We start from the raw sequence: 28000 nt of genomic DNA, 5'->3' as shown, positions 1-28000 counted from the left end.
ACCAGATATCGAAACAAAGCAATAACATAAGGACTGCAGTATTTATTTTATTTTTATATTATTTATTTATTCTTTGTTTTTGGAGTGTGGGTTTTGTTTTTTGATCTTTTTATTTTGTTCTACTCAGTTTTATTTTTACTGCTCAGGCTTGAGTGCAATGGCCTGTTCTCAGCTAATTCAACCTCCGCCTCTTGCGTCCGGGTGATGATGGTTGCACGTCACCGACCCTCCGCCTCTTGGGTTCGGGTAATGATGGTTCCACGTCGGCGGCCTGCGGCCTCTTGCGTTTGCGTGGCAGTTCCACGTCACCGACTCTCCGCCTCTTGGGTTCAGGTAATGATGGTTCCACGTCGGCAGCCCTCGGCCTCTTGGGTTTGCGTGGCAGTTCCACGTCACCGACCCTCCGCCTCTTGGGTTCGGGTGATGATGGTTCAATGTCAGCTGCCCTCCGCCTCTTGGGTTTGCGAGGCGGTTCCGCGTCAGCGGCGCTCCGCCTCTCGGGTTTCGGCGACGGCTGCGCGTCAGCGGCGCTCCGCCTCTCAGATTTCGGCGACGGCTGCGCGTCAGCAGCGCTCTGCCTCTCGGGTTTCGGTGGTGATTCCAGGTCAGCGGCGCTCCGCCTCTCAGGTTTCGATGATGGCTGCGCGTCAGCGGTGCTCCGCGTCTCGGGTTTCGGTGGTGATTCCAGGTCAGCGGCGCTCCGCGTCTCAGGTTTCGGTGGTGATTCCAGGTCAGCGGCGCTCCGCCTCTCAGGTTTCGGCGACGGCTGCGCCTCAGCGGCACTCCGCCTCTCGGGTTTCGGCGACGGCTGCGCCTCAGCGGCGCTCCGCCTCTCGGGTTTCGGCGACGGCTGCGCGTCAGCGGCGCTCCGCCTCTCGGGTTTCGGTGGTGACTCCAGCTCAGCAGCGCTCCGCCTCTCAGGTTTCGGCGAAGGCTGCGCGTCAGCGGCGCTCCGCCTCTCGGGTTTCGGCGACGGCTGCGCGTCAGCGGCGCTCCGCCTCTCGGGTTTCGGCGACGGCTGCAGGTCAGCGGCGCTCCGCCTCTCGGGTTTTGGCGACGGCTGCGCGTCAGCGGCGCTCCGCCTCTCGGGTTTCGGCGAAGGCTGCGCGTCAGCGGCGCTCCGCCTCTCGGGTTTCGGCGACGGCTGCGCGTCAGCGGCGCTCCGCCTCTCGGGTTTCGGTGGTGATTCCAGGTCAGCGGCGCTCCGCCTCTCGGGTTTCGGCGACGGCTGCGCCTCAGCGGCGCTCCGCCTCTCGGGTTTCGGCGACGGCTGCGCGTCAGCGGCGCTCCGCCTCTCGGGTTTCGGCGGCGGCTGCGGGTCAGCGGCGCTCCGCCTCTCGGGTTTCGGCGGCGGCTGCGCCTTAGCGGCGCTCCGCCTCTTGGGTTTGCGTGGGGGTTTGCGTGGCCGTCCCACGTCAGCAGCCCTCCGCCTCTTGGGTTTGTGTGGCGGTTCCACGTCAGTGACCCTCCGCCTCTTGGGTTCGGGTGATGATGGTTTCACGTCAGCGGCCCTCCGCCTCTTGGGTTTGCGTGGAGATTCCGCGTCAGTGGCGCTCCGCCTCTCGGGTTTCGGCGACGGCTGCGCCTCAGCGGCGCTCCGCCTCTTGGGTTTGCGTGGGGGTTTGCGTGGCCGTTCCCTGTCAGCGGCCCTCCACCTCTTGGGTTTGCGTGGGGGTTTGCGTGGCCGTTCCCTGTCAGCGGCCCTCCACCTCTCGGGTTTCGGTGGTGATTCCAGGTCAGCAGCCTTCCGCCTCTCAGGTTTCGGTGATGGCTGCGCGTCAGCGGCACTCCGCCTCTCGGGTTTCGGTGATGGCTGCGCGTCAGCGGCGCTCTGCCTCTCGGGTTTCGGTGATGGTTGCGCGTCAGCAGCGCTCCGCCTCTCAGGTTTCGGTGGTGATTCCAGGTCAGCGGCCCTCCGCCTCTCGGGTTTCAGTGGTGATTCCAGGTCAGCGGTCCTCCGCCTCTCGGGTTTCGGTGATGGTTGCGCGTCAGCGGCGCTCCGCCTCTCGGGTTTTGGTGGTGATTCCAGGTCAGCGGCCCTCTGCCTCTCGGGTTTCGGTGATGGTTGCGCGTCAGCAGCCCTACGCCTCTCGGGTTTTGGTGATGCTTGCGCGTCAGCGGCCCTCCGCCTCTCGGGTTTCGATGGTGATTCCAGGTCAGCGGTGCTCCGCCTCTCGGGTTTCAGTGGTGATTCCAGGTCAGCAGCGCTCCGCCTCTCGGGTTTCGGCGACGGCTGCGCCTCAGCGGCGCTCCGCCTCTCGGGTTTCGGTGGTGATTCCAGGTCAGCGGCGCTCCGCCTCTCAGGTTTCGGCGACGGCTGCGCCTCAGCGGCGCTCCGCCTCTCGGGTTTCGATGGTGATTCCAGGTCAGCGGTGCTCCGCCTCTCGGGTTTCAGTGGTGATTCCAGGTCAGCAGCGCTCCGCCTCTCGGGTTTCGGCGACGGCTGCGCCTCAGCGGCGCTCCGCCTCTCGGGTTTCGGTGGTGATTCCAGGTCAGCGGCGCTCCGCCTCTCAGGTTTCGGCGACGGCTGCGCCTCAGCGGCGCTCCGCCTCTCGGGTTTCGGCGACGGCTGCGCCTCAGCGGCGCTCCGCCTCTCGGGTTTCGGCGACGGCTGCGCCTCAGCGGCGCTCCGCATCTCGGGTTTCGGCGACGGCTGCGCGTCAGCGGCACTCCGCCTCTCGGGTTTCAGTGATGGCTGCGCGTCAGCGGCGCTCTGCCTCTCAGGTTTCGGTGATGGCTGCGCGTCAGCGGCGCTCCACCTCTCGGGTTTCGGTGGTGATTCCAGGTCAGCGGCGCTCCGCCTCTCAGGTTTCGGCGACGGCTGCGCCTCAGCGGCGCTCCGCCTCTTGGGTTTCGTCGACGGCTGCGCCTCAGCGGCGCTCCGCCTCTCGGGTTTCGGCGACGGCTGCGCCTCAGCGGCGCTCCGCATCTCGGGTTTCGGCGACGGCTGCGCGTCAGCGGCACTCCGCCTCTCGGGTTTCAGTGATGGCTGCGCGTCAGCGGCGCTCTGCCTCTCAGGTTTCGGTGATGGCTGCGCGTCAGCGGCGCTCCACCTCTCGGGTTTCGGTGGTGATTCCAGGTCAGCGGCCCTCCGCCTCTCGGGTTTCGGCGACGGCTGCACGTCAGAGGCGCTCCGCCTCTCGGGTTTCGGTGATGCTTGCGCGTCAGCGGCCCTCCGCCTCTCGGGTTTCGGTGGTGATTCCAGGTCAGCAGCACTCCGCCTCTCGGGTTTCGGCGACGGCTGCGCCTCAGCGGCGCTCCGCCTCTCGGGTTTCGGTGGTGATTCCAGGTGAGCGGCGCTCTGCCTCTCAGGTTTCGGCGACGGCTGCGCCTCAGCGGCGCTCCGCCTCTCGGGTTTCGGCGACGGCTGCGCGTCAGCGGCGCTCTGCCTCTCGGGTTTCGGTGATGGTTGCGCGACAGCGGCGCTCCGCCTCTCGGGTTTCGGTGGTGATTCCAGGTCAGCGGCCCTCCGCCTCTCGGGTTTCAGTGGTGATTCCAGGTCAGCGGTCCTCCGCCTCTCGGGTTTCGGTGATGGTTGCGCGTCAGCGGCGCTCCGCCTCTCGGGTTTCGGTGGTGATTCCAGGTCAGCGGCCCTCTGCCTCTCGGGTTTCGGTGATGGTTGCGCGTCAGCAGCCCTACGCCTCTCGGGTTTCGGTGATGGTTGTGCGTCAGCGGCGCTCCGCCTCTCGGGTTTTGGTGGTGATTCCAGGTCAGCGGCCCTCCGCCTCTCAGGTTTCGGTGATGGCTGCGTGTCAGCGGCGCTCCACCTCTCGGGTTTCGGCGACGGCTGCGCGTCAGAGGCGCTCCGCCTCTCGGGTCTCGGCGACGGCTGCGCCTCAGCGGCGCTCCGCCTCTCGGGTTTCGGTGGTGATTCCAGGTCAGCGGCGCTCCGCCTCTCAGGTTTCGGCGATGGCTGCGCCTCAGCGGCGCTCCGCCTCTCGGGTTTCGGCGACGGCTGCGCCTCAGCGGCGCTCCGCCTCTCGGGTTTCGGCGACGGCTGCGCCTCAGCGGCGCTCCGCCTCTCGGGTTTCGGCGACGGCTGCGCCTCAGCGGCGCTCCGCCTCTCGGGTTTCGGCGACGGCTGCGCCTCAGCGGCGCTCCGCCTCTCGGGTTTCGGCGACGGCTGCGCCTCAGCGGCGCTCCGCCTCTCGGGTTTCGGCGACGGCTGCGCATCAGCGGCGCTCCGCCTCTCGGGTTTCGGTGGTGATTCCAGGTCAGCAGCGCTCCGCCTCTCAGGTTTCGGTGATGGCTGCGCGTCAGCGGCGCTCCGCCTCTCGGGTTTCGGTGATGCTTGCGCGTCAGCGGCCCTCCGCCTCTCGGGTTTCGATGGTGATTCCAGGTCAGCGGCGCTCCGCCTCTCGGGTTTCGGTGGTGATTCCAGGTCAGCAGCGCTCCGCCTCTCGGGTCTCGGCGACGGCTGCGCCTCAGCGGCGCTCCGCCTCTCGGGTTTCGGTGGTGATTCCAGGTCAGCGGCGCTCCGCCTCTCAGGTTTCGGCGACGGCTGCGCCTCAGCGGCGCTCCGCCTCTCGGGTTTCGGCGACGGCTGCGCCTCAGCGGCGCTCCGCCTCTCGGGTTTCGGCGACGGCTGCGCGTCAGCGGCGCTCCGCCTCTCGGGTTTTGGCGACGGCTGCGCGTCAGCGGCGCTCCGCCTCTCGGGTTTCGGTGGTGATTCCAGGTCAGCGGCGCTCCGCCTCTCGGGTTTCGGTGATGGCTGCGCGTCAGCGGTGCTCCGCCTCTCGGGTTTCGGTGATGGTTGCACGTCAGCGGTGCTCCGCCTCTCGGGTTTCGGTGGTGATTCCAGGTCAGCGGCCCTCCGCCTCTCGGGTTTCCGTGATGGCTGCGCGTCAGCGCCGCTCCGCCTCTCGGGTTTCAGTGGTTTTTCTGCCTCAGCCTCCTGAGTAGCTAAGGGAGGTGTCTTGAGATTATCATCCACTGAGGGTGGAGCTGAGGGTGGAGCTGAGGGTGGAAGAGGAGTGAGGAGACACTCGAGAGGCGTTTCGAGATTATCATCCACTGAGGGTGGAAGGGGATAGACCACAAACTCGTCAGGTGTCTTATCATCCACTGAGGGTGGAGCTGAGGATGGAGATGAGGGTGGAAGAGGAGTGAGGAGACACTCGAGAGGCGTTTCGAGATCATCATCCGCTGAGGGTGGAAGGAGATAGACCACAAACTCGGCAAGTGTCTCATCATCCGCTGAGGGTGGAGCTGAGGATGGAGGTGAGGGTGGAAGAGGAGTGAGGAGACACTCGAGAGGCATTTCGAGATCATCATCCGCTGAGGGTGGAAGGGGATAGACCACAAACTCGGCAGGTGTCTCATCATCCGCTGAGGGTGGAGCTGAGGATGGAGGTGAGGGTGGAAGAGGAGTGAGGAGACACTCGAGAGGCATTTCGAGATCATCATCCGCTGAGGGTGGAAGGGGATAGACCAGAAACTCGGCAGGTGTCTTATCATCTGCTGAGGATGGAGGTGAGGGTGGAAGAGGAGTGAGGAGACACTCGAGAGGCGTTTCGAGATTATCATCCGCTGAGGGTGGAAGGGGATAGACCACAAACTCGGCAGGTGTCTCATCATCCGCTGAGGGTGGAGCTGAGGATGGAGGTGAGGGTGGAAGAGGAGTGAGGAGACACTCGAGAGGCATTTCGAGATCATCATCCGCTGAGGGTGGAAGGAGATATGCCACAAACTCGGCAAGTGTCCCATCATCCGCTGAGGGTGGAGCTGAGGATGGAGGTGAGGGTGGAAGAGGAGTGAGGAGACACTCGAGAGGCATTTCGAGATCATCATCCGCTGAGGGTGGAGCTGAGGATGGAGGTGAGGGTGGAAGAGGAGTGAGGAGACACTCGAGAGGCATTTCGAGATCATCATCCGCTGAGGGTGGAGCTGAGGATGGAGGTGAGGGTGGAAGAGGAGTGAGGAGACACTCGAGAGGCATTTCGAGATCATCATCCGCTGAGGGTGGAGCTGAGGATGGAGGTGAGGGTGGAAGAGGAGTGAGGAGACACTCGAGAGGCATTTCGAGATCATCATCCGCTGAGGGTGGAGCTGAGGATGGAGGTGAGGGTGGAAGAGGAGTGAGGAGACACTCGAGAGGCATTTCGAGATCATCATCCGCTGAGGGTGGAAGGGGATAGACCACAAACTCGGCAGGTGTCTCATCATCCGCTGAGGGTGGAGCTGAGGATGGAGGTGAGGGTGCAAGAGGAGTGAGGAGACACTCGAGAGGCGTTTCGAGATCATCATCCGCTGAGGGTGGAAGGAGATATACCACAAACTCGGCAAGTGTCTCATCATCCGCTGAGGGTGGAGCTGAGGATGGAGGTGAGGGTGGAAGAGGAGTGAGGAGACACTCGAGAGGCATTTCGATATCATCATCCGCTGAGGGTGGAGCTGAGGATGGAGGTGAGGGTGGAAGAGGAGTGAGGAGACACTCGAGAGGCATTTCGAGATCATCATCCGCTGAGGGTGGAGCTGAGGATGGAGGTGAGGGTGGAAGAGGAGTGAGGAGACACTCGAGAGGCATTTCGAGATCATCATCCGCTGAGGGTGGAGCTGAGGATGGAGGTGAGGGTGGAAGAGGAGTGAGGAGACACTCGAGAGGCATTTCGAGATCATCATCCGCTGAGGGTGGAAGGGGATAGACCACAAACTCGGCAGGTGTCTCATCATCCGCTGAGGGTGGAGCTGAGGATGGAGGTGAGGGTGCAAGAGGAGTGAGGAGACACTCGAGAGGCATTTCGAGATCATCATCCGCTGAGGGTGGAGCTGAGGATGGAGGTGAGGGTGGAAGAGGAGTGAGGAGACACTCGAGAGGCATTTCGAGATCATCATCCGCTGAGGGTGGAGCTGAGGATGGAGGTGAGGGTGGAAGAGGAGTGAGGAGACACTCGAGAGGCATTTCGAGATCATCATCCGCTGAGGGTGGAGCTGAGGATGGAGGTGAGGGTGGAAGAGGAGTGAGGAGACACTCGAGAGGCATTTCGAGATCATCATCCGCTGAGGGTGGAAGGGGATAGACCAGAAACTCGGCAGGTGTCTTATCATCCGCTGAGGATGGAGGTGAGGGTGGAAGAGGAGTGAGGAGACACTCGAGAGGCGTTTCGAGATTATCATCCGCTGAGGGTGGAAGAGGATAGACCAGAAACTCGGCAGGTGTCTTATCATCCACTGCGGCCCTCCGCCTCTCGGGTTTCGGTGCTGGTTCGACGTCAGCGGCCCTCCGCCTCTCGGGTTTCCGTGATGGTTGCACGTCAGCGGCCCTCCGCCTCTCGGGTTTCCGTGATGGTTGCACGTCAGCGGCCCTCCGCCTCTCGGGTTTCCGTGATGGTTGCACGTCAGCGGCCCTCCGCCTCTCGGGTTTCCGTGATGGTTGCACGTCACCGGCCCTCCGCCTCTCGGGTTTCGGTGGTGGTTCCACGTCAGCGGCCCTCTGTCTCTCGGGTTTGGGTGGTTTTTCTGCCTCAGCCTCCTGAGTAGCTAAGGGAGGTGTCTTGAGATTATCATCCGCTGAGGGTGGAGCTGAGGGTGGAGCTGAGGGTGGAAGAGGAGTGAGGAAACACTCGGGAGGCGTCGTGAGATTATCATCCGCTGAGGGTGGAAGGGGATAGACCAGACACTCGGCACGTGTCTTGAGGCTCAGGGAGTTATCAGTTATAGAATGTTGTTGAGTTGGAGGAGGTGGCTGGTGGCCCATCCTGTTTTTTAAAGTTTCAGCTGTGAGGTAGGGCCAGTGGGGCAATCCTGAAGAATGACGATGCTCCGCTGCCGCCATTCTGACCTGCAGGGACAAAGGAGGGAATGTTTTCACACATATCCGTTTGATGGACAAAATTACCGCCACCAACACAGTCTGCACCTTCTGTTGCTGGTGATAGATTTTTGCACCTTTCCATCCTCCAGGTTTCAAAATAGCAGTATCAGTGTCATAATATCACCCTTCCACTGAGTACTGCCGACAGCTGGGGGGTAAAGAAAAGTCATTGGGACACACTGTTGTCTCCACATGCCACTGTGTCTGTCTGCAAATGTAGGCAGGCTGGGGTCCTGCCCCAGGGAAGACAGAGTCATAACAGAGTAATAAAGAAGCATGTTTGAGACACAGGAGTGTCTACGTCTATCCTCATTCCTCCCTCACAGCCATCACCAGAGCATGTTTCTTGCACCAGGTCAACAGACAGTAAGAGACAGTAAGAGAGGCATGAAAAGCCCATTGTCCACACATGTTGCAGCTTCTTTTTGGAGAATGTTTTCCAGGCCTTTTATGTTCTGTCTCTGATTCTCAGAACTCTGCAAGGTCAGTGTGACCACCCTGCTCCAAATCTAAGAGAACAGAGGTTTCCAGAGGAAGGAGAAATTGTGCCCAGGGTCACACAGCTTGCAAGAGGCAGAGTGGAAGTTGATTCCAGCTCTGCCTGCAGGACCCTCTCATTTCCCCTCTGTTTCCCTTCTTGACAAAGGATCTTCTTCACTCTGGAGGTGCCACCCATGAGAACAAAGAGCTCTGGAGAGATGTGGATTCCTGAAGAGCTGCAGGGGAACTGGGAGAGGGTTTTCTGACAGAACAATCTTATCTCAAGAAGTCAGTTAGGCATGGCTATAATATTTCTTTTCACTCCCAGGTAATACCAAATTGTAAGTGCACTAGGACATGAAGAATACTTTTGTCCATGGAAAAATGAGGTGGGAATTCTAAACAAAGCAAGTTTTAAAACTGTGTTTCACTTCAAGTGTACAAGTCCCATCACGTGTAATCATAGGACTCGGCAGCTTTTGAAGGTACAGAGGCCACACAAGAACCAGCTTAGCTGAGCATCATTTAAGGCCTTCATTTGGAATTGTCCCTGTGGGTAATAAGTTACATTCACTCTTCACTAATTTACAGTCAGGGCCCATTTGCTATTACAAATACGGGACCTCTGACACTTAGAATATTAGATCAGGGGCCCCACTGGGTGGGGATGAAAGTGTTTTTGCACAACACGGTTACCAACAGGGATGGGACTGTGATGCTTGTAGGCAGCCTTTCTCTCTGCCATCTCCCTCTGCAGGGCTTGAGCACAGAGCTGTAGGGAGAAAAATGTATCCATGTCCTGACCTGGCAGACTATGTCCAAAAGCGAGGAAAACAAGCAAACTTACCCAGTTGCAAAGAGGCTTTCTTGCAGAAGGGGGGATCTGAAAAAGCCAACACATGAGAAATTGAATGTTGAGAGAGTCTAAGGGCCGTGGCATCATCTGCATCAGCACTGAACTATCCTGCAACTGCGGGGAGGAAGCTCCTTACTTTGCGTTTGTGGTAGTCCTCTGCCCGCCGCCGCAACTCTTGCGCACGTTGAAACATTTTCCTATGGATTACAATCACTTTCATCAGATAAAGCACCACTTTCAGGATGATTTTAAATAATCTGCCATGTTTCTCTTATCCTCACAACTGTACCCTTACACAATCTATCTATACCTAGAAAACGTATTTCAGATGGCTATAAGAGTACAGTCTGAGCCGGTCACGGTGGCTGACGCCTGTAATCCCAGCACTCTGGGAGGGCGAGGCGGATGGATCATGAGGTCAGGAGATTGAGACCATTGTGGCTAATATGGTGAAACCCCTTCTCTACTAAAAATACAAAAAATTAGCCAGGCGTGGTGGCAGGCACCTGTAATCCCAGCTACTCGGGAGGCTGAGGCAGGGGAATCACTTGAACCTGGGAGGCGGAGGTTGCAGTGAGCCAAGATCACGTCATTGCACTCCAGCCTGGGTGACACAGCGAGACTCCATCTCAGAAAAACAAAAACAAAAACAAAAACAAAAACAAAAACAAAAACAAAAAAACTGTACAGTCTGATCCAAACTGTTGCTATATTGATTCCTCCTCTTGCTTACTGCCTGCTGACTTCTGAGATGATAGTTTCCTTCCCCATTCTCAGTATATCCCTAATTCATCCTTCATTGAGCATCTTTTATCATAAAGCTGTATTGTCTTTGTATTAATATCCTTACCGTGTTTCACAGGGCAGAAACAGCTGGGCTTATAAACAGGCATAGTCCTTTTGAAGGATGTGGTTGATCCTACAACAACACACTTTCCTAAGGATGACAACAACTCACCCCACCCCTAGAATGGCTGGTATGAACCGAGTTTCCACACAGTCTAGCTGGCAATGGGGTCAGGAGACGTTTTGCTACTTCACATCTTTTGGTCACTGGTAAATATTAAGGTACTTTGTTTTCTGTTTTGTGAACTCTCTCTCTCTCTCACGATATGTCTTCTGACCATTTGTTTCTATTTCTGCATTTACTGGGTCTAAACATTGTACAAAGGTTAAAAACAACACTCCAATGGGCGTTTCCCAGGAGGGTGGGGTTCAGTTTCTGAACTCACTTGTAGGTGTGTATTTCTTTCATATCCAATTTCCCATTTTCCTCTGCCTCTGATACCTACCTCTCCTTTTCTGCATGCTCACATTCTTTCATGCTTAGTTTCCTCAGATTAGAAGGGAGAGAAATGCACACACATGATCCACCAGCCCATGTGGGATTCCCTCTGCCCTTCTGGCATCTGAAGGCTGTGATTCAAAGATCCCCCCTGCAACCTTTCCACAAATGAACCAACTGATTCTCACAACCGAAGGGAGAATTGACACCTCCCATTGAGGGACAAAAAAAAGTCACACTCTGGCCTGCTGGCAAGTCACCTGTCATTTCCAGCTCATCTTCATAGTCCCATAGTTAGTCCTATTCTTTAGTAAACATAAAGACTATTAAAAGCTTCTATGAGGTGCACTATGTGTGTTTCTGGGGTCAGTCTTGTGCTTGACACAGCGAAAGCTCATTTTAGTTCAGTGTGAAAAACCAGACCTCACCAATTCATCACAACTAACTCCATCGGAAGCAGAGGATTGCTCCTCATCTGACTCCTCCTGTGTGAGACCTGATTCTCAGTCAGAGGCTGATGCCGGAACTCAGACCATCAGCCAAAGAGAGATCCTTCCAGAATATGGTGTCATTAACCCCGCAGTTCACTACTGCACTTTGCCATGATTCAGGACTGGAACTCTTGTCATCGACTTTAAAGATCCTGGTTGAGAGAAAAGGCAATCTGAAGGCTGGGCGCATCTATTGAATTACAAATGATTGGAATGGCTCCTAAGTCAGGGTGTTATGTCCTGAAAATAGGTGACAACGGCAAACCATCCACCCTGGTGTTGACTGACTTTAACAAGGTTCAGTTCACAGAGATTGAGGGCAGAAAAAGGAAACGGCCTAAAAAGGGTAAGTTTGCCGTGTTGCCCTCACACCACTTGATTCATGGTCCTGATCCTAAGGATCTCACCTGATACTTGGTTTTATAGGAAGGATGTGTAAAATTCCCAGAACGCTAGGAAACAGGGACGAAAACACTTCAAAGAGAAAGTTAATAAACTTGTTTCTGACCACAGGGCATCCTTCAGCACATGCTGTCTGGAGTGGCCTCAAACAACGAGTGTGTGGTGAGGTGCTGAGAATGCAATGGGAGCAGGGTCCTGTCCCCACGCTAAAGAAGCTCACAGTTTAATGCAAATGAGAAGCCAGTGAGGACATCACTACTCCTGCTGTGCACTTGGGAACTAGAAACATAAAACCTGACTCTGGAGGGAAGCTAAGGAAGCATTCTACTCTTGAGTTGACGTAAGTGCATCTGAAGCTTCTGATCTCCGATGAGAACAATGGGGGACACCAAACAATATAAAACCCATGATTGAATACATCAAATTGCTAACATGGCAGTAAACAGACATGAGGTGAAGATGGAGAAGAAGGAAACCCAGGATGAAAGTCAGCCTCGCATTTGGAACCCATTTCCCTGAGTTTCATTGCTGAATTCCAGAAGGAACTACTGAGATGCAAAGAAGCACAGCAGCTTTTGCACACATGCGTGGGATTAGAAGGAAAACAAGTGGATTGAGGGTCTGCCAATGAAAGCGACCCATACTGAAGTCCACTGGCTCTGGTTGAGACCCAGAAGAGTCATGCATCAGAATAGAGGTGGACACGAAATACCCTGGCCTTTGTAGGGACTGAGCCTGCACCGGCGACCTCAATTGCAGCCTGTATGAAGGACCCCTGACCATCCCCCAGAAGTAGACTCCCATCTCTTCCGCAGCAAGATAACATGCTACTAGGCCTCAATTCATTGCTAAATATTTCTTAACAAGTATCTCACATTTAACAAAACAAGATCAGTCATATGGCAGCAAAACACAATGTAATATGACCAAAACATGAAAGACTGTGAAAATGAATCTGGAGGTGACCCAAGCATTGAATTCAACAATCCAGTCTGGGTGTGGTGGCTCACACTGGGAGGCTGAGGTAGGCAGATCACCTGAGGTCAGGAGTTCAAGACTAGCCTGGCCAACATGGTGAACTCCTGTCTCTACTAAAATTACAAATATTGGGCTGGGCACGGTGGCTCATGCCTGTAATCCCAGCACATTGGGAGGCCGAGGTGTGTGGATCATGATGTCAGGAGTTCTAGACCAGCTTGGCCAATATGGTGAAACCCCGCCTCTACCAAAAATACAAAAATTATCTGGGCATGGTGGCATATGCCTGTAGTCCCAGCTACTCAAGAGGCTGAGGGATAAGAATCGCTTGAACCTGGGAGGTGGAGGTTGCAGCGAGCCAAGATCATGCCACTGCACTCTAGCCTGGGTGACAGAGTGAGACTCTGTCTCAAAAAAAAAAAAAAAAAAAATTGGCCAAATGTGGTGGCACACACCAGTAATCCAAGCTACTCGGGAAGCTGAGGCAGAATTGCTTCAAACTGGGAGGCAGAGGTTGCAGTGAGCCAAGATTGCACCATAGCACTCCAGCCTGGGCGACAGAGCGAGACTCTATCTCAAAATTAAAAAAAAAAAAAAGGCTGGCTGTGGTGGCTCACGCCTGTAATCCCAGCACTTTGGGAGGCTGAGGCAGGTGGATTACCTGAGGTCAGAAGTTCGAGACCAGCCTGGACAACATGGTGAAACCCCATCTCTAGTAAAAATACAAAAATAAGCTGGGCGTGGTGGTGGGCACCTGTAATCCCAGCTACTTGGGAGGCTTAGGCAGGAGAATCGCTTGAACCCAAAAGGCAGTGAGCTGAGATTGTGCCATTGCACTACAGCCTGGGCAACAACAGCAAAGCTCCATCTCAGGAAAAAAAAAAAAAAAAAAAGAGAGAGAGAAAGGAAAACCAATGCCAGTACTAGCAACTCCTCTTCCCCCGAAAAAATGACAAACAAGAATGTAGGAAGGGAAAGGAATTATACAGCTTAAACTAACGAAGCAGAAAGGACAAACTCAATTTTGAACCCACTGAATTTGCCACAAATATTGTAGAAAATATTCTCAAGGACTTTACAGTTGTCTACTTTGATTGGCACATGGTTCATACAACAGTATTTGTGTCAAGGCACATCTTACTGTTTTTTGGTGGTCTTCCTCTTTCCATTGATTTTGTCATGATGGTTGATTTTCGTTGTCACCTTCATCTTACGGATTTTAGCTCTAACTTTTGTTTTCACATGTCTCCACAGAGTAATGACGTCCTTCCGGCCAATTTTATTTCCTGGAAAGGAAGAAACTCTTTTCTTTGTGTGCATACAAATGGACCTCAGCCCTTGGTGAGAGTGAGGAGAGGAGAAGGTGAGAAACCTGAGGGCAAGAAGCTGTTCTTTCTCTTTCCAGGGCAAACTCATTTCCACACTATGGGGACTCCAACAGAGCCATACCTTCCTGTCTACGGCGGTTGGACCTCCAGGCTCTCTGCAGTACATCTGTGGATCCATCATGTCCATTTTCAGACTGGAAGATAGTCTTCAGGAAAGACAACTAGGAAATAATAATATAAGAATGACGGCTGGGCACGGTGGCTCACGCGTATAATCCCAGTACTTTGGGAGGCCGAGGCAGGTGGATCACGGGGTCAGGAGTTCAAGACCAGCCTGGCCAAGATGGTGAAACCCCGTCTCTACTAAAAATACAAAAATTAGCCGGGCACGGCAGCGGGCACCTGTAATCCGAGCTACTCGGGAGGCTGAGGCAGCGAACCGTTTGAAGCTGGGAGGCGGAGGTTGCAGTGAGCCGAGATCACACCACTGCACTCCAGCCTGAGCGGCAGAATGAGACTCTGTCACACACACACACACACACACACACACACACACACACACACACACACAAGAATGACATGAGGCTGGCACGGTGGCTCACTCCTGTAATCCCAGCACTTTGGGAGGCCGAGGCAGGCGGATCACCTGAGGTCGGGAGTTTGAGACCAGCCTCACCAACATGGAGAAACGCTGTCTCTGCTAAAAATACAAAATTAGCCAGGCATGGTGGTGCATGCCTGTAATCCCAGCTAGTCGGGAGGCTGAGGCAGGAGAATCACTTGAACCCAGCAGGAAAAGGTTGTGGTGAGCTGAGATTGTGCCATTGCACTCCAACCTGGGCAACAAAATTGAAACTCTGTCTCAAAAAAAAAAAAAAAAAATAGGCCAGGTGCGGTAGCTCACGCCTGTAATCCCAGCACTTTGGGGGGCTGAGGCGGGTGAATCACAAGGTCAAGAGATGGAGACCATCCTGGGCAACATGGTGAAACCCCGTCTCTACTAAAAATACAAAAATTAGCTGAGCATGGTGATGCAGGCCTGTAGTCCCAGCTACTTGGGAGGCTGAGGCAGAAGAACTGCTTGAACTCAGGAGGCAGAGGTTGCAGTGAGCCAAGATCCCACCACTGTACTCCAGCCTGGTGACAGAGTGAGACTCCGTCTCAAAAAAAAAAAAAAAAAAAAAAAATGACATGAATATACTTCACACAACGGAACTGTACACTTCAACACGGTTAGATGGTAATTATCATCTTATAAGTATTTTACCACAGGTTAACATGTTTCACAACTTGAAAAGGAAGTAATTACCTTCAGCTCTCTGAGTTCTAGAATTTGTAACATTTCACCCCCTGCTCCTTCCTGATCTGCACTGGAGCATCTTCCTTCTGTCCCTGCTCTACTCAGAGTTCACTTTCCCTTCCCTCACATCAGCTTCATTGAGGCTGGTTTGAACTTAACGCAAAACATTCTCACTAATGACTGAATTCCCACCAAGATTTCCATATTATCACAGTATGCTTTTAATCTTCGAAGATACTAAATATTTGTTCTCATCATAGCTAAAATGCAATGCAAATCCCATCTCAGATGTGGGTCAGATACCTATGAATCTCCTGAGGTAGTCATTGAAATGACTTTTTTCTTGAGACGGAGTGTCACTCTCAACCATGCTGAAGTGCAGTGGCGTAGCTACCTTGGCTCACGGCAACCTCCACCTCCCAGATTCAAGCGATTCTTGTGCCTCGGCCTCCCAAGTAGCTGGGATTACAGGTGCCTGCTACCATGCCTGCCTAATTTTTGTCTTTTTAGTAGAGATGGGGTTTCACCATGTTGGCCCATCTGGTCTTGAACTCCTGACCTCAAGTGATCCATCTGCCTCAGCCTCCCAAAGTGCTGGGATTACAGGCATGAGCCACCACACCTGGCCTGAAATAATATCTTTCAAATTCTTTGTAGAATTTGTTTTTTCCTGATTTCTGCACATAGGATAAAAAAAAAAATCATGTACTAGGATTTCAAGAGAAGCAATGGGTAATCTAAAAAGATGAAAACAGCAACCACGTCAATCCCACAGCTACTGCTAGATTTCATAGGAAAGGTAGCTGGCCCCGTTTGGAGCTAGGAGAAATGTCAAACACATGAAGAAATGACAAGCAAAGAAATGCCATCACGCATGAATGCTTCATGGCACCCATGATGTCCCTGCTTAGGAGGTAATGGTATAGATGACTAGATGACAAGGACAAAGATGAGAGGTGCGAAGTTGTCCAAGTCCAACAGCTCAACTGAACTTTCCTAAATGGAATTGTTAAAAAGTGGTAAATTTAAAAACTTCCCCTGGCTCACGTGGTGGCTCACACTTGTCATCCCAGCACTTTGGGAGGCTGAGGCGGGTGGATCATTTGAGGTCGGGTTTTGAGACTAGCCTGGCCAACATGGTAAAACCCCGACTCTACTAAAAATACAAAAATTTGCTGGGCATGGTGGTGGGCACCTGTAATCCCAGCTACTTGAGAGGCTGAGGGAGGGGAATCACTTGAAGCCAAGAGGTGGAGGTTGCAGTGAGCTGAGATCACACCATTATACTCCAGCCTGGGCAACAGACGGAGACTCGTCTTGGGGGTGAGAAAAGAAAAAGAAAAAAAAAAAAAAAAAAAGCTTCCTCCAATTTATACCGAAAATTCTCTGTTCAGGACTAAGTGGCATAGAGAATGTTAAATGTGCCTAGATATCTTCATAACTCATATATTTTCTGTTTTCTACATATCTTGAAAGGCAGTGCCAAATGACGTGTAATTATCTAGGTGGTAAAACTGAAACATACTTCCTCTTCCCTTAAATACAAAAAAGCATTGTGGTATTAGTACTTTTATCTTGGATCATTGTTCAGAAGGAGGTTCAGCCCCCAGACAACCATATTTTTACTGTCATGAATGGCAAGACAAAATGTAGAGCTCAACTTACCCAAAGGAAAAAAGGCTCAAAAGACAAATTATGGCACAACTTAGCAGCCAAATTCTTACCAAGTACAGACTTTTGACATACTGATCTCTCTCCAGTTGCAAGTGGAAACATGCACTTTGAATGATCTCATTCAAAATTACCCTGCCCAGACACACTTTTCATTGATTCTCTTGGAGGGCAGTTCTAAGAGATTCTCTGGGGCTTTCTCTGCATCATGAGACGCAGTGCAGTTCTGCCCTTCACCTTCCGGCAGTTTGTCACCTCGTCCCTATGACCTCAGAGGAACTTTGTCTCAGGCCAATTGTTTTGTTCCTTGGGCTCTTTCATTTCCCCTAAAAATCATTTGCTGCCCCTCTAAATGGCCTACATCTCCATCTATCTCCCTCTCCCCTCAGAAGAGGCTGCTCTTTAAGCATCAACCATCCAGCCCTTCTAGCAGTCTCATTTTTCAGCTGGTTCCCATGTTTATGCCTGTTCTATGTTTTTCTTTTCCTGTTAAGCTGTCTGTTGTCAGCTCATTTCTGCAGTGAATCTTCAGAGAGGAGACTGGAAGCTTTCCTTCCACCCATACGATAGAACTATAAAACAGAAGAGTTTAGAAAGAATTTCCTATTTAAGTGACGAAACCTCATACTCCATTTGTGACAAATAGCACAAAGGTTAAAAAAACTTATTTTTGACCAAAAGCTCTGTTGACATTCTATTAAACAAACACTGACCTATTTAATTTTCATAATGTAAATGGCAGATATTTTCATAATTCTTATGCTAATAAATCATTTCCCTGATTTTTTGGGTAAAACCACATATTCATAATGAAGTCCAGAAACGTGAATTGTTTTATATAATTTATTCTTATTTGTGATTACAAGTATACCTCTACAGAAAGTTAGTATACTCACCCAAAGGTAAACTGTCCAGAGGATAATGACAACTTTATAACTTCTCGGAAATTCAATAATGATATCTAACCAAGGACTTCCACCAAAGTCAGTCCCACGATGATGATGGTCAGCCAGAGTATTGATAACCTGGAATAATAATAGTTGAAATAATGAAAAGGTCAATGACACTGACAATATTTCACTCAGAAAGAATCATCCTTAGAAACCGTCAACCTCCTCCAAAAGGTAACCACATCCCTCAGATATCACCGTGGGATTCCACTGCTACAAAAAAGAACAGAAGTTAGAAGTCACATGTTTTTCAGATGGCTGGTAGTGTTTTTAAGCATTGCAAATGTGGGGTGTTGTGTTGTCTTTCTTGGTATAAAGCAGGGATATCCAATCTTTTGACTTCCCTGCCTATGTTAAAAGAAGCAAAGTTGTCTTGAGCCACACATAACATACACTAACATTAACAATAGCTGATGATCTAAAAAAAACCTCTTTTTTTTTTGAGACAGAGTTCCGCTCCACTCAGTCACCCAGGCTGGAGTGCAGTGGTGCAATCTCGGCTAACTGCAACCTCCAGCTCCTGGGCTCAAGCCATTCTCCTCCCTCAGCCTCCCGAGTAGCTGAGATTACAGGTCTCTGCCACCATGCCCGACTAATTTTTGTATTTTTAGTAGAGATGAGGTTTCACCATGTTGGCCAGTCTGGCCTTGAACTCCTGACAGGTGATCTGCCTGCCTCGGCCTCCCAAAGTGCTGGGATTACAGGTGTTAGCCACCGTGCCCGGCCATCTTTTTGTTTTTGTTTTTGTTTGTTGTTTTTGAGATGGGGTCTCACTCTGTCACCCAGGCTGGAGTGCAGTGGTGTGCTCTCGGCTCACTGCAACCTCTGCCTCTCAGGTTCAAGTGATTCTCCTGCCTCAGCCTCCTGAGTAGCTGGGAGTACAGGTGCCTGACAGTACACTCAGCAAATTTTTGTATTTTCTGTGGAGATGGGGTTTTGCCATGTTGGCCAGGGTGGTCTCGAACTCCTGACCTCAGGCAATCCGCCCACCTCAGCCTCCCAAAGTGTTGGGATTACAGGCATGAGCCACTGTACCTGGCCAAAATCTCCTAACGTTTTAAGAAAGTTTACAAATTTGTGTTGAACTGCATTCAAAACGGTCCTGGGCCACATGCAGCCCGTCACTCATGGGTAAGACAAGCTAAGTATAAAGTAATTATCTTCTCTTTTCTTTTTTGTTTTGAGACAAAGTTTTGCTCTGTCACCCAGGCTAGATTGCAGTGGCATGATCTCAGCTCACTGCAACCTCCACCTCCCGGGTTCAAGCGATTCTCCTGCCTCAGCTACTGAGTAACTGGGATTACAGGCGCCTGCCACCACGCTCGGCTAATTTTTGTTATTTTTAGTAGAAACAGGGTTTCACCATCTTGGCCAGGCTGGTCTCCAACTCCTGACCTCATGATCCACCTGCCTCGGCCTCCCAAAGTGCTGGGAATACAGGTGTGAGCCACTGCACCTAGCCAGTAGTTATCTTTTCTTTAAAGTTATTTACTTGTTTTTTAAATTGACGTATAGCATTGGATGCATTTATTATATATCACATGGTAAAAGAATCCCTCTAAATAATACTTCTCTCTTGGATTATAGGAATCTTTGTCATTTAAATCTCACCATAAGTAAAAAAAAAAAAAAAAAAAAACAATGAAGAGATTACTTCATTCACAAATAAGTATCAAATTTTAGTGCTTAAAAATTAACAAGGTGGGCCGGGCATGGTGGCTCACGTCTGCAATCCCAGCACTTTGGGAAGCCGAGGTGGGTGGACCACGAGATCAGGAGATTGAGACCATCCTAGCACGGTGAAACCCATCTCTACTAAAAATACAAAAAATTAGCAGGGCATGGTGGCATGCGCCTATACTTCCAGCTACTTGGGAGGCTGAGGCAGAAGAATCACTTGAACTCGGGAGGCAGAGGTTGCAGTGAGCCGAGATCGCACCACTGCACTTCAGCCTGGGTGACAGAGCGAGACTCTGTCTCAAAAAAAAAAAAAAAAAAAAAAAAAATTACCAAGGTGGAGATCATGAAAATGGCATGAATAGTGTGGGATTTCTCTAAGATTGTTGATATTAATTCCATTAGACTCTTATGTGAGTGAAGACGAAGACTTCCCCTGAGTAAGTTCAGACAGCTTGTGATAACATTTCTACATGGATTCCTCAGGATTTAACTATATATTCTTGAAAACATCTCAATTTTAATGTTTCTTTCAAGATGGTTAATTAAACAGAGATAGCCCTTCAACAGGTTGAACTCAGCATATGCTGAGTCTGAAATGGAAATGATGGAGTTAGAGAACCATACAACAATGGTAATGATTTCAGAAACATGGTGTTGAGCAGAACAAAGCAGACACAAAAGAGTACCTATGGCATGGCATGCATCTGTATACGCGAAATTCCAGAATAAGCAAGCTAACCTATGATAAGAAAGAGACTGGCTGGGAAGAGTGAGAGTTCACTTTCTGGGGTGACATAATAGTGTAGATCTTGGCTGGGCACGGTGGTTCATGCCTGTAATCCCAATGCTTTGGGAGGCCGAGGCGGGCGGATCACCTGAGGTCAGGAGTTCAAAACCAGCCTGACCAACATGGAGAAACCCTATCTCTACTAAAAATACAAAATTAGCTGGGAGTGGTGGCACATGTCTGTAATCCCAGCCACTCGGGAGGCTGAGGCAGGAGAATCGCTCGAACCTGGGAAGCAGAGGTTGCGGTGAGCTGATATTGCCCCATTGCACTCCAGCCTGGGCAACAAGGGAAAAGCTGTCTCAAAAAATAAATAAATAAATAAATAAAATGTAGATCTTGAAAGGGGGTTGGTTTATGCTGGTGTATGTACTTTCCAAAGTTAGTAAACTTACACTTAAGGTTATATATTTTGGCCAGGCGCGGTGGCCCACGCCTGTAATCCCAGCACTGGGAGGCTGAGGCAGGCGGATCACGAGGTCAAGAGATGGAGACTATCCTGGCGAACATGGTGAAACCCCGTCTCTACTAAAAATACAAAAATTAGCCAGGCGTGGTGGTCTATCTAAAAATACAAAAATTAGCCAGGCGTTGTAATCTGAGCTACTCAGGAGGCTGAGGCAGGACAATTGCTTGAACCCCAGAAGCGGAGGTTGCAGTGAGCCGAGATCTTGCCACTGCACTCCAGCCTGGGCGACAGAGTGAGACTCTAAAAGTCATCAAACCAGATGACACAAATCAAATGACATTTCACTTTGTTTTGGTCCATTTTGTTTGTTAGAGACAAGAGTGCAGCGGGGCCATCTCGGCTCACTGCAACGTCCAGCTCCTGGGCCCAAGCGATCCTCTCACCTCAGCCTCTCCAGTAACTGGGATAACAGGTACACACCACCAGGCCCAACTCATCTTTTTTGGAATTTTTTGTAGAGATGGGGTTTCGCTATGATGCCCTGGCTAGTCTTCAACTCCTGGACTCAAGTGATCTGCCCACCTCGGCCCCCTAAAGTGCTGGGATTACAGGCCTGGGCTGTGTAATTTCATACCGCGTGACACAGCCCAGTAAAAAGGAAGAAACCCCACGGGTCCAGCGTCTACTCACAGAGATGCACTGATGGCTGATAAATTCCAGCAGGAGCAAAAAGAGGAGCCAAAAGAGCATCCACCGCACCCGCATGTCCTGGTCCTTTCATGAGGCGGCCAGGACAGAGGTGGAGGTGGCTTAGGGCAGGGGGGAGGGAAGGGGACGGGGACCGGGCCAGGATCTGAGTTGGGGAGGGGGAGGGGAGGGGGAGGGGAAGGGGAGGGGAAGGGGGGAAGGGAAGGGAAAGGAGGAGAAGGGGGCTGTTGGGCACCTGGAGGAGGTGGAGGAGGAGGAGGAGGAGGAGAAGAAAGGGGTCTGGGAAAGGATCCGGTTCAAATTAAGTTCTCAAGCGCTGGTGGAAGGTTTAGCTACAGGTCACGGAGAAGATCAGGGAAGCAACAGGACACGCGGGGCAAGGGAGCGTGAGGCTTAGGAGCAATTAGAGGGAGACAAAGGTTCTGCTATCCACCAAACCTTCTTCGGTCTGGGCCCTCCCTTAGCAACCCTGGGGCTTTATATTCCCTCTCCACCAATCCCTGATGACCCCGGTGGTGCCTCACAATGGACAATGCCAAGCAGCTCCCGCATCATTCCAATGACCCCTCCCCCATCTCAGTCTCCCACTCTCCTCCCAAGGACAGGTCCTCTCTGGAACCTTCACAAACCTGATTTCTGGTCCTCCCCAACCAGCTCCCTGTCCCTGCTTCTGGGCGCTCCTTCCTTCCTGAGCTCCCAGGGTTCCTCAAGGTCACTTTTGGCAACAAAACATAAAAAATAAATGATGGCAGGATGGCAGGAAGAACCTCATACCCAAGCAGAGTGCCAGGTTTTACAGCCTCCGCTCAGCCACTCATATCCTAAGCAACAAAACATCAGCAGGATGCGGAAGGTCCTGATAGTAAACCATCTCCATTACATCCATGTAGCCATCTGTCCATCAACCTGTATCTCAGGAACAAATGTAGATACATTCATTTCAAGCATGCATGGTACATTTACAAAAATTAACCTGACTTATTTTGTTCCAGCAAAGCTCAATATATTTGAGAGCAATCAAATCACACAGCATGTTTCTGATCATATAACTGTGCTAGAAGTCAATGATTAAAAGCTAATTCAAAATTATTATTTGCTTGGAAATTCAAAGTGCCCTTATAAGACATAAACATAAGAAAGAATCCAAAATGAAACAAGATTGCCTTTCAACTCAATGATAAGATCATAACATGGCAATAAAATGTCTCCCTCTGGCCTGGGAATTCCTCTTTGCGGCACAAGGTTGTGTGATCTCAAATCACCCCTAACCCACCTAGACATTTTAACATCCGAAACCGAGTGATGAGGTCCTTAACTATATCATCTTACTGCCTGTGTGTGTGGACTTTAAATTCTGAACCCAAATGAGGGGGAGAAAACCAAGTTGACTTTCATGATTGACCTCTCAGGGATGTCCAAGGAATCTGTGCATTTCAAGAAACAAAATTCATCAGCTTCTCTCCTAAGGTATTTGCCCACAATACCCAGAGGGCTTGGCAGCATCGTGTGTGATGGGTGGGGAGCTCCAAGCAGGTGGGCAGGACCCAGGGGCCTGGTGACCAGGACAGACCCCCACTGTCCATCACCTTTCCTGGCCCTGTCCTCAGTTAAACTTCCCACAGGCCTTCTGCCCGATCACACAGAGTGTGCCCAAACTCTCTCAGGCCTCTGGCAGCTGAAAACCACTGCTTTAAATCCCTTTACCACTTACTATGACATAAGGTTATTGTAAACAGGAAATATTCTATTGATGCTACAAATGGAAAGCCAATGCCTTTACCATAAATAGAAAAACAACCCCGAGAAGCAAGCAAAACAAAAGCAAAACGGGCTGGGTGTGGTGGCTCACACCTGTAATCCCACCACTTTGGGAGGCCGAGGTGGGCGGATCACAAGGTCAGGAGTTCCAGACCAGCCTGGCCAATATGGTGAAACCCTGTCTCTAATAAAATACAAAAATTAGCCGGGTGTGGTGGTGGGTGCCTGTAGTCCCACCTACTTGGGAGGCTGAGGCAGGAGAATAGTTTGAACCCGGGAGGCAGAGTCTGCAGTGAGCCGAGATTGCACCACTGCACTCCAGCCTAGGCGACAGAGCGAGACTCTGTCCCAAAAACAGCAACAACTACAAACAAACAAAAAACAGCGTTAACAAAAGTACGGAATTCAATTCTTTTTATATGCTGCAGCCATGTTCCAGCCCTAGATTTGGCTGGGCATGGTGGCTCACGCCTGTAATCCCAGCACTTTGGGAGGCTGAGGCAGGCGGATCACGAGGTTAGGAGTTGACACGAGCCTGGCCAATATGGTGAAACCCCATCTCTACTAAGAATACAAAAATTAGCTGGGCATGGTGGCGCACACCTGTAGTCCCAGCTACTCAGAGGCTGAGGCAGAGGAATTGCTTGAACCCGGGAGACGGAGGTTGCAGTGAGCCAAGATTGTGCCATTGCACTCCAGCCTGGGGGACAGAGTGAAACTCTGTCTCAAAAAAAAAAAAAAAAAAAATATATATATATATATGTGTGTGTGTGTGTGTGTCTGTGTGTGTGTGTGTGTGTGTGTATCTATATAAATCTCAAAAATAAAAGATCATTTTTGAGATTATCATTTTAAAAGACAAGATAATGTTCAACTTAATGAATAATTTAATTATTACTATTGGACTTTTTGTAGACTGCACAGAGCATTCAAAACAAATGAAGAATAAAAAATATGTATTACATGTTGTAAAATAAATATGATGTGGTTAATTCTTTATTCAAAATTATAGAACATATGTATGTACTGTAGAATGTATTTCTTATTATGAGTCATGTTAAAAAGTAGTTTAGAAGCTGTTCATTTGAATTTCCTTTTCAAATTTTGCAGGATAATTTTTTTTTTTTTTTGACAGAGTCTAGAGCTCTGTCGCACAGTCTGGAGTGCAATCGTGTGATCTCGGCCCACTAAAACCTCCACCTCCTGAATCTCAGCAATTCTCCTGTCTCAGCCTCCTGAGTAGCTGGGACTACAGGCTCACACCACCATGCCCGGCTAATTTTTGTATTTTTAGTAGGGACGAGGTTTTGCCATATTGGTCAGGCTGGTCTCGAAGTCCTGGCCTCTGGTGATCCACCAGCCTCAGCCTCCTAAAATGCTGGGATTACAGGCATGAGTCACCATGCCCAGCCTAAACTTGGCAAGATAATAAATAACCTTTTTAAGTGTCGTTGGGCACCTGTCTGGTTGTTTTTCTTTAGGTTACCATGCCAGCAATGATTCCTTTTGAGTTTCTGACAGAAGATAGTGGTTTTCATCCAAATAAGTCAACCACTCTACCCCATCCCTAAGCCACTGGTATGGAAAGAAAAAGAGGAAGAAGCCAGTACTGTGACTGTGTAAGCTTCCCCCAGCATCACCCGCTATGAGATGTGTGGCAGCTGAGACCCGGGAACTGCTCAAGGGCACCAGGCCCCATCTGTCTGCACTCACTCACCTTCCTCAGGTACTCGCATGGGCATGTCACTGACTTTACGTGCTGCTGCAGCTCCTTGGTGAGCTGGCCCTGGTCATGGGACAGGAACTGTGGGGTCAGGACAATAGAGAGCTTCACCATTTGCAGAATGAGAACAGGGGCTCATGATGAGTGCCAACCTATTAGACAATTAAAAAAAAAGTGTTGAATGAGTGGAAAAACAAGGTGATGTTTGAGTCTATAGTGGTCAAGGGCTTCAGAAAAGGACAGAACCAAGTTCAAATTCCTGTACTTTGAATTTCTACTTCATGCCATGCAAAATTACTTTACCCCTTTTAACCTCAGTTTTCTTCTGTGTGAAACAGGAACAACAGTTTCATTCGTCATTCAGTTTCTCTCAAGGTTTCACGAGATCATACCTATAAAACATCCAAGTCATTTAAATGTATCATCATTTCGGTCATAATTAGTGGGATCCATTTCACTATTATTGGATATACAGTTCTGTGCCTGAAACCTACAAAAAAAGAAAATGTTAAGTCTAAAAAGCATTAGTGATTTCTCATTTTTATATTACTAATTATAACCCTATTTCATCACACAAGGCCTTGTCCGTGGCAGGTGCTCAATAAACACTTGTCGAATCAATGCATGTGGGCTCCGGAGCCACACTGTTTAGATTCTATTCTGCCTCCACCACTTATCAGCTGTGCGATCTGGGTAAGATAATTCACCTCTTTATGTCTGCACTTCCTTCTCCATAAACTATATATAACGAGAATCCTTAGCTCATTCGGTGGTTGTGAGGGGTGAATGATTTGGCACACAGGAGGGGCTTGTTAAACATTAGCTGTGATGATCTCCTTCCAAATCTTCATTTTCAGAGCCACAGATGAGGCCATAGTGCAACCAGGTGACCTTACAGTGTAAGGACACATGATCGCCACCTATGCTCTATCTCCACCATAGGTCCAAGACTGGGTAGTTCCGGCCTGGAGGCTTCTGCTGCATCTGCCTTCTCAGTGTTCACCTAAGGACTTTTGTATTTTCCTCCTCACATCCCCACAGATGGGGTTCAGGCTGCCGAACACAGCTGGGTGATGCCAGGGCAGTGGCCACCTGTGCCAGCCCTTTGAGGTAGCTGGAGGATCATTGTTCCTTCCTTCTCGGGCTCTGGGCAGATGCCAGGGCTGGGGTGACCTATGCCCTCAAGTTTCTTGCTTTGGAGGGCCACATTTTCCCTTGGCAAAGAGGGTAAAGGTCACAGGATGCCGGAGAGCTGTGACTTCTCTGTGCCCTGGGCCCAAACTATGAAGACCTGACACACTATGCTAAAAGTCCAAGGCTGGGGGCTCCCCAGCGCTTCTTGCCTCACCGCTTCTGCTGAGGGAGGAATGAATACTATGTCCTCCCAGAGCTTTGGGAGCTTGTAGCAAGCAGCCTCCCCAGCGCAAAATCTCTTGGAAACCTCTAACTGTGTCTGAAACATTAGTGCAAATGTTGCATCCTATTTCCCATATGTCCGCATGTTTTAGGAAAAAACCCTCAATTTCCTAAATATGCAAGAAAAATTGGTATTGTAGGACAATGTGACTTTTTAAAAAATGTTATTTAAAAATCTTCCCCACCTCCTTTTCTGCCCTCCAAGACTGCCAAATACTTGTTGAACAAATATTATTAAATGCCTACTACGTGCCAGCCATGATTCACGGTCTTGGGGACACAGCAGAGAACGAACTGACAGGATTCCTCTCTTATGTAACTCACATTCTTATATGATAATGATAAGGGTTAACATTAATTAAGCTGTCACTACGTGTTAGTCACGGTGCAGTCATTCCCACACATTATTACACTTAAACCTGCTAGCAAGCTTGCAAGGTAGTTAGTTGTTTATCCTTTAAAAACTGAGTCTCAGAATGATGAAGCACTTTGTCCAATGTCACACAGCTAGTAAGTGTGGAGACCTTGCATCCAATCAATGCCCGTCTCATTCTAAACGCCACGTTATGTGTTCTCCAGCCCATGGAGAATAATTTTAACACAGTCAATGAAATTTCTACACAACAATGTTCTTGTCTCAAGTCCAAGAATGCCTCCTACACCTCCCATAATACTGGCTTTCTGGTGAGTAAAGATGCCATTCTCATGTGTAATCAGGTGGCAAATGGAGATATGACCAAAGTAACCATTTGCCTACACTCATAACCCTGTACACACTCTTCCTGTGTCGATTCAATTCAAGTACCCCTTTTGATCACTTAGCAAATCTGACCTTCAAAAGGGTTAAGGTGTTTCTATCCATGTAAGTTTCTGTATTGCTTTGGAAGTCTCTGGTTAAATTAATACTCTTTTAATAGTGACCTGTGATTCTGTTTTGATCAAGTGTTTTCAAACTTGACGTCTTTGATGGGTTTCTCCAGTGTCAAAATCCTAAATCAAGTCTTTTTGGCTTAAAACTAACTTTGGGATTTTTTCAGCTGCATCCCTTGGGGAGTCTAAAGAATGTATCTCTCATCTTGTAGAGGTATTAAGTGATTCGATTTATTTGGTAGATTAAATGGGCAGGCATTGTCAAATGTGGCGATACTGCATGGGAGGGCACTGTCAAGTGAGGTGACATTAGATCTCATCTCAGTTATATTTATGGGTATGTTGTTGATATACGTGTTCCAAAAATTGCATACATTTATGCAAATTTAATATGATTTGTAATTTTGATAGTTATGCTAAATATTTGCTAAAATTATATTTGTATAAACATGTCATGAATGGCTGGGCACCGTCACTCATGCCTGTAACCCCAGCACTTTGGGAGACAAAGGCAGGTGGATCACCTGAGGTCGGGAGTTCCAGACCAGCCTAATAGAGTGAAACCCTGTCTCCACTAAAAATACAAAAATTAGCCATGCCTGGTGGCACATGCCTGTAGTCTCAGCTACTCGGGAGGCTGAGACAGGAGAATTGCTTGAACCCAGGAGGCGGAGATTGCAGTGAGCCGAGATCATGCCACTACACTCCCGCCTGGGTGACAGAAGTAAAATCTATCTTAAAAAAAAAAAAAAAAAGTTATTAATTATTTCTGAAGATTTTATGAAATTTATACAAGTCTGGTGGCCCTGATATGATGCTGTCAGTCATGATTCTCATTACTGTCTTAAAATGCTGCACATAATTAAATTTCCTTGTGAACTGGGAAGTTTCATCAGACTTTTATCATAACTATTGTTTCCATCATCCACAGTTACTGTTTTGAATTCTTCTCTAAAAATATTTGTAATTGGCAATAGTCCAAATTTTCTTTTGTTTTCTTTCCTGTTTTTGAGACACAGTCTGGCTCTGTCGCCTAAGCTGGAGTGCAGTGGTGGGATCTCGGCTCACTGCAAGCTCCGCCTCCCGGGTTCACGC

General features: G+C 50.1%; 1 protein-coding gene across 3 annotated transcripts; it reads right to left on the bottom strand.

Moving 5' to 3' along the window:
- Positions 1–27: 27 nt before the first annotated feature.
- Positions 28–27488, bottom strand: LOC129527592 (nascent polypeptide-associated complex subunit alpha, muscle-specific form-like). 3 transcript variants are annotated; one of them, XM_063699548.1, is made up of 8 exons: positions 24923–27488; positions 24614–24771; positions 17501–17629; positions 13755–13854; positions 13447–13642; positions 9286–9346; positions 9141–9176; positions 28–7780 (listed from the first exon to the last, which is right to left on the bottom strand). In XM_063699548.1, the coding sequence occupies exons 2-8, from the start codon at positions 24731–24733 to the stop codon at positions 173–175; spliced, it is 8250 nt and encodes a 2749-aa protein (XP_063555618.1). In that variant the 5' UTR covers positions 24734–24771; positions 24923–27488; the 3' UTR covers positions 28–172. The 3 variants fall into 3 exon arrangements, with proteins under 3 accessions (XP_063555618.1, XP_055221442.2, XP_063555617.1); XM_055365467.2 differs by lacking the exons at positions 24614–24771; positions 24923–27488 and adding an exon at positions 21913–23612; XM_063699547.1 differs by lacking the exons at positions 24614–24771; positions 24923–27488 and adding an exon at positions 21768–21870.
- Positions 27489–28000: the final 512 nt, after the last annotated feature.

This window comes from Gorilla gorilla, chromosome 18 (assembly GCF_029281585.2).
Source record: "Gorilla gorilla gorilla isolate KB3781 chromosome 18, NHGRI_mGorGor1-v2.1_pri, whole genome shotgun sequence".
Lineage (NCBI taxonomy): Eukaryota > Metazoa > Chordata > Mammalia > Primates > Hominidae > Gorilla > Gorilla gorilla.
Note: the sequence above shows the minus strand (reverse complement) of the source record. Positions and strands in the feature narration are given on the sequence as shown.

What these genes read in the sequence shown, in the direction of transcription:
- LOC129527592 (XM_063699548.1), bottom strand. Translation starts at nt 24,733, where the DNA reads ATGGTGAAGCTCTCTATTGTCCTGACCCCACAGTTCCTGTCCCATGAC. An exon ending in AGGAAGACCACCAAAAAACA is followed by an intron (nt 9,347 to 13,446) that starts GTAAGATGTGCC and finishes TGTAATCCATAG; the next exon opens with GAAAATGTTTCAACGTGCGC. An exon ending in AGGACTACCACAAACGCAAA is followed by an intron (nt 9,177 to 9,285) that starts GTAAGGAGCTTC and finishes TGGCTTTTTCAG; the next exon opens with ATCCCCCCTTCTGCAAGAAA.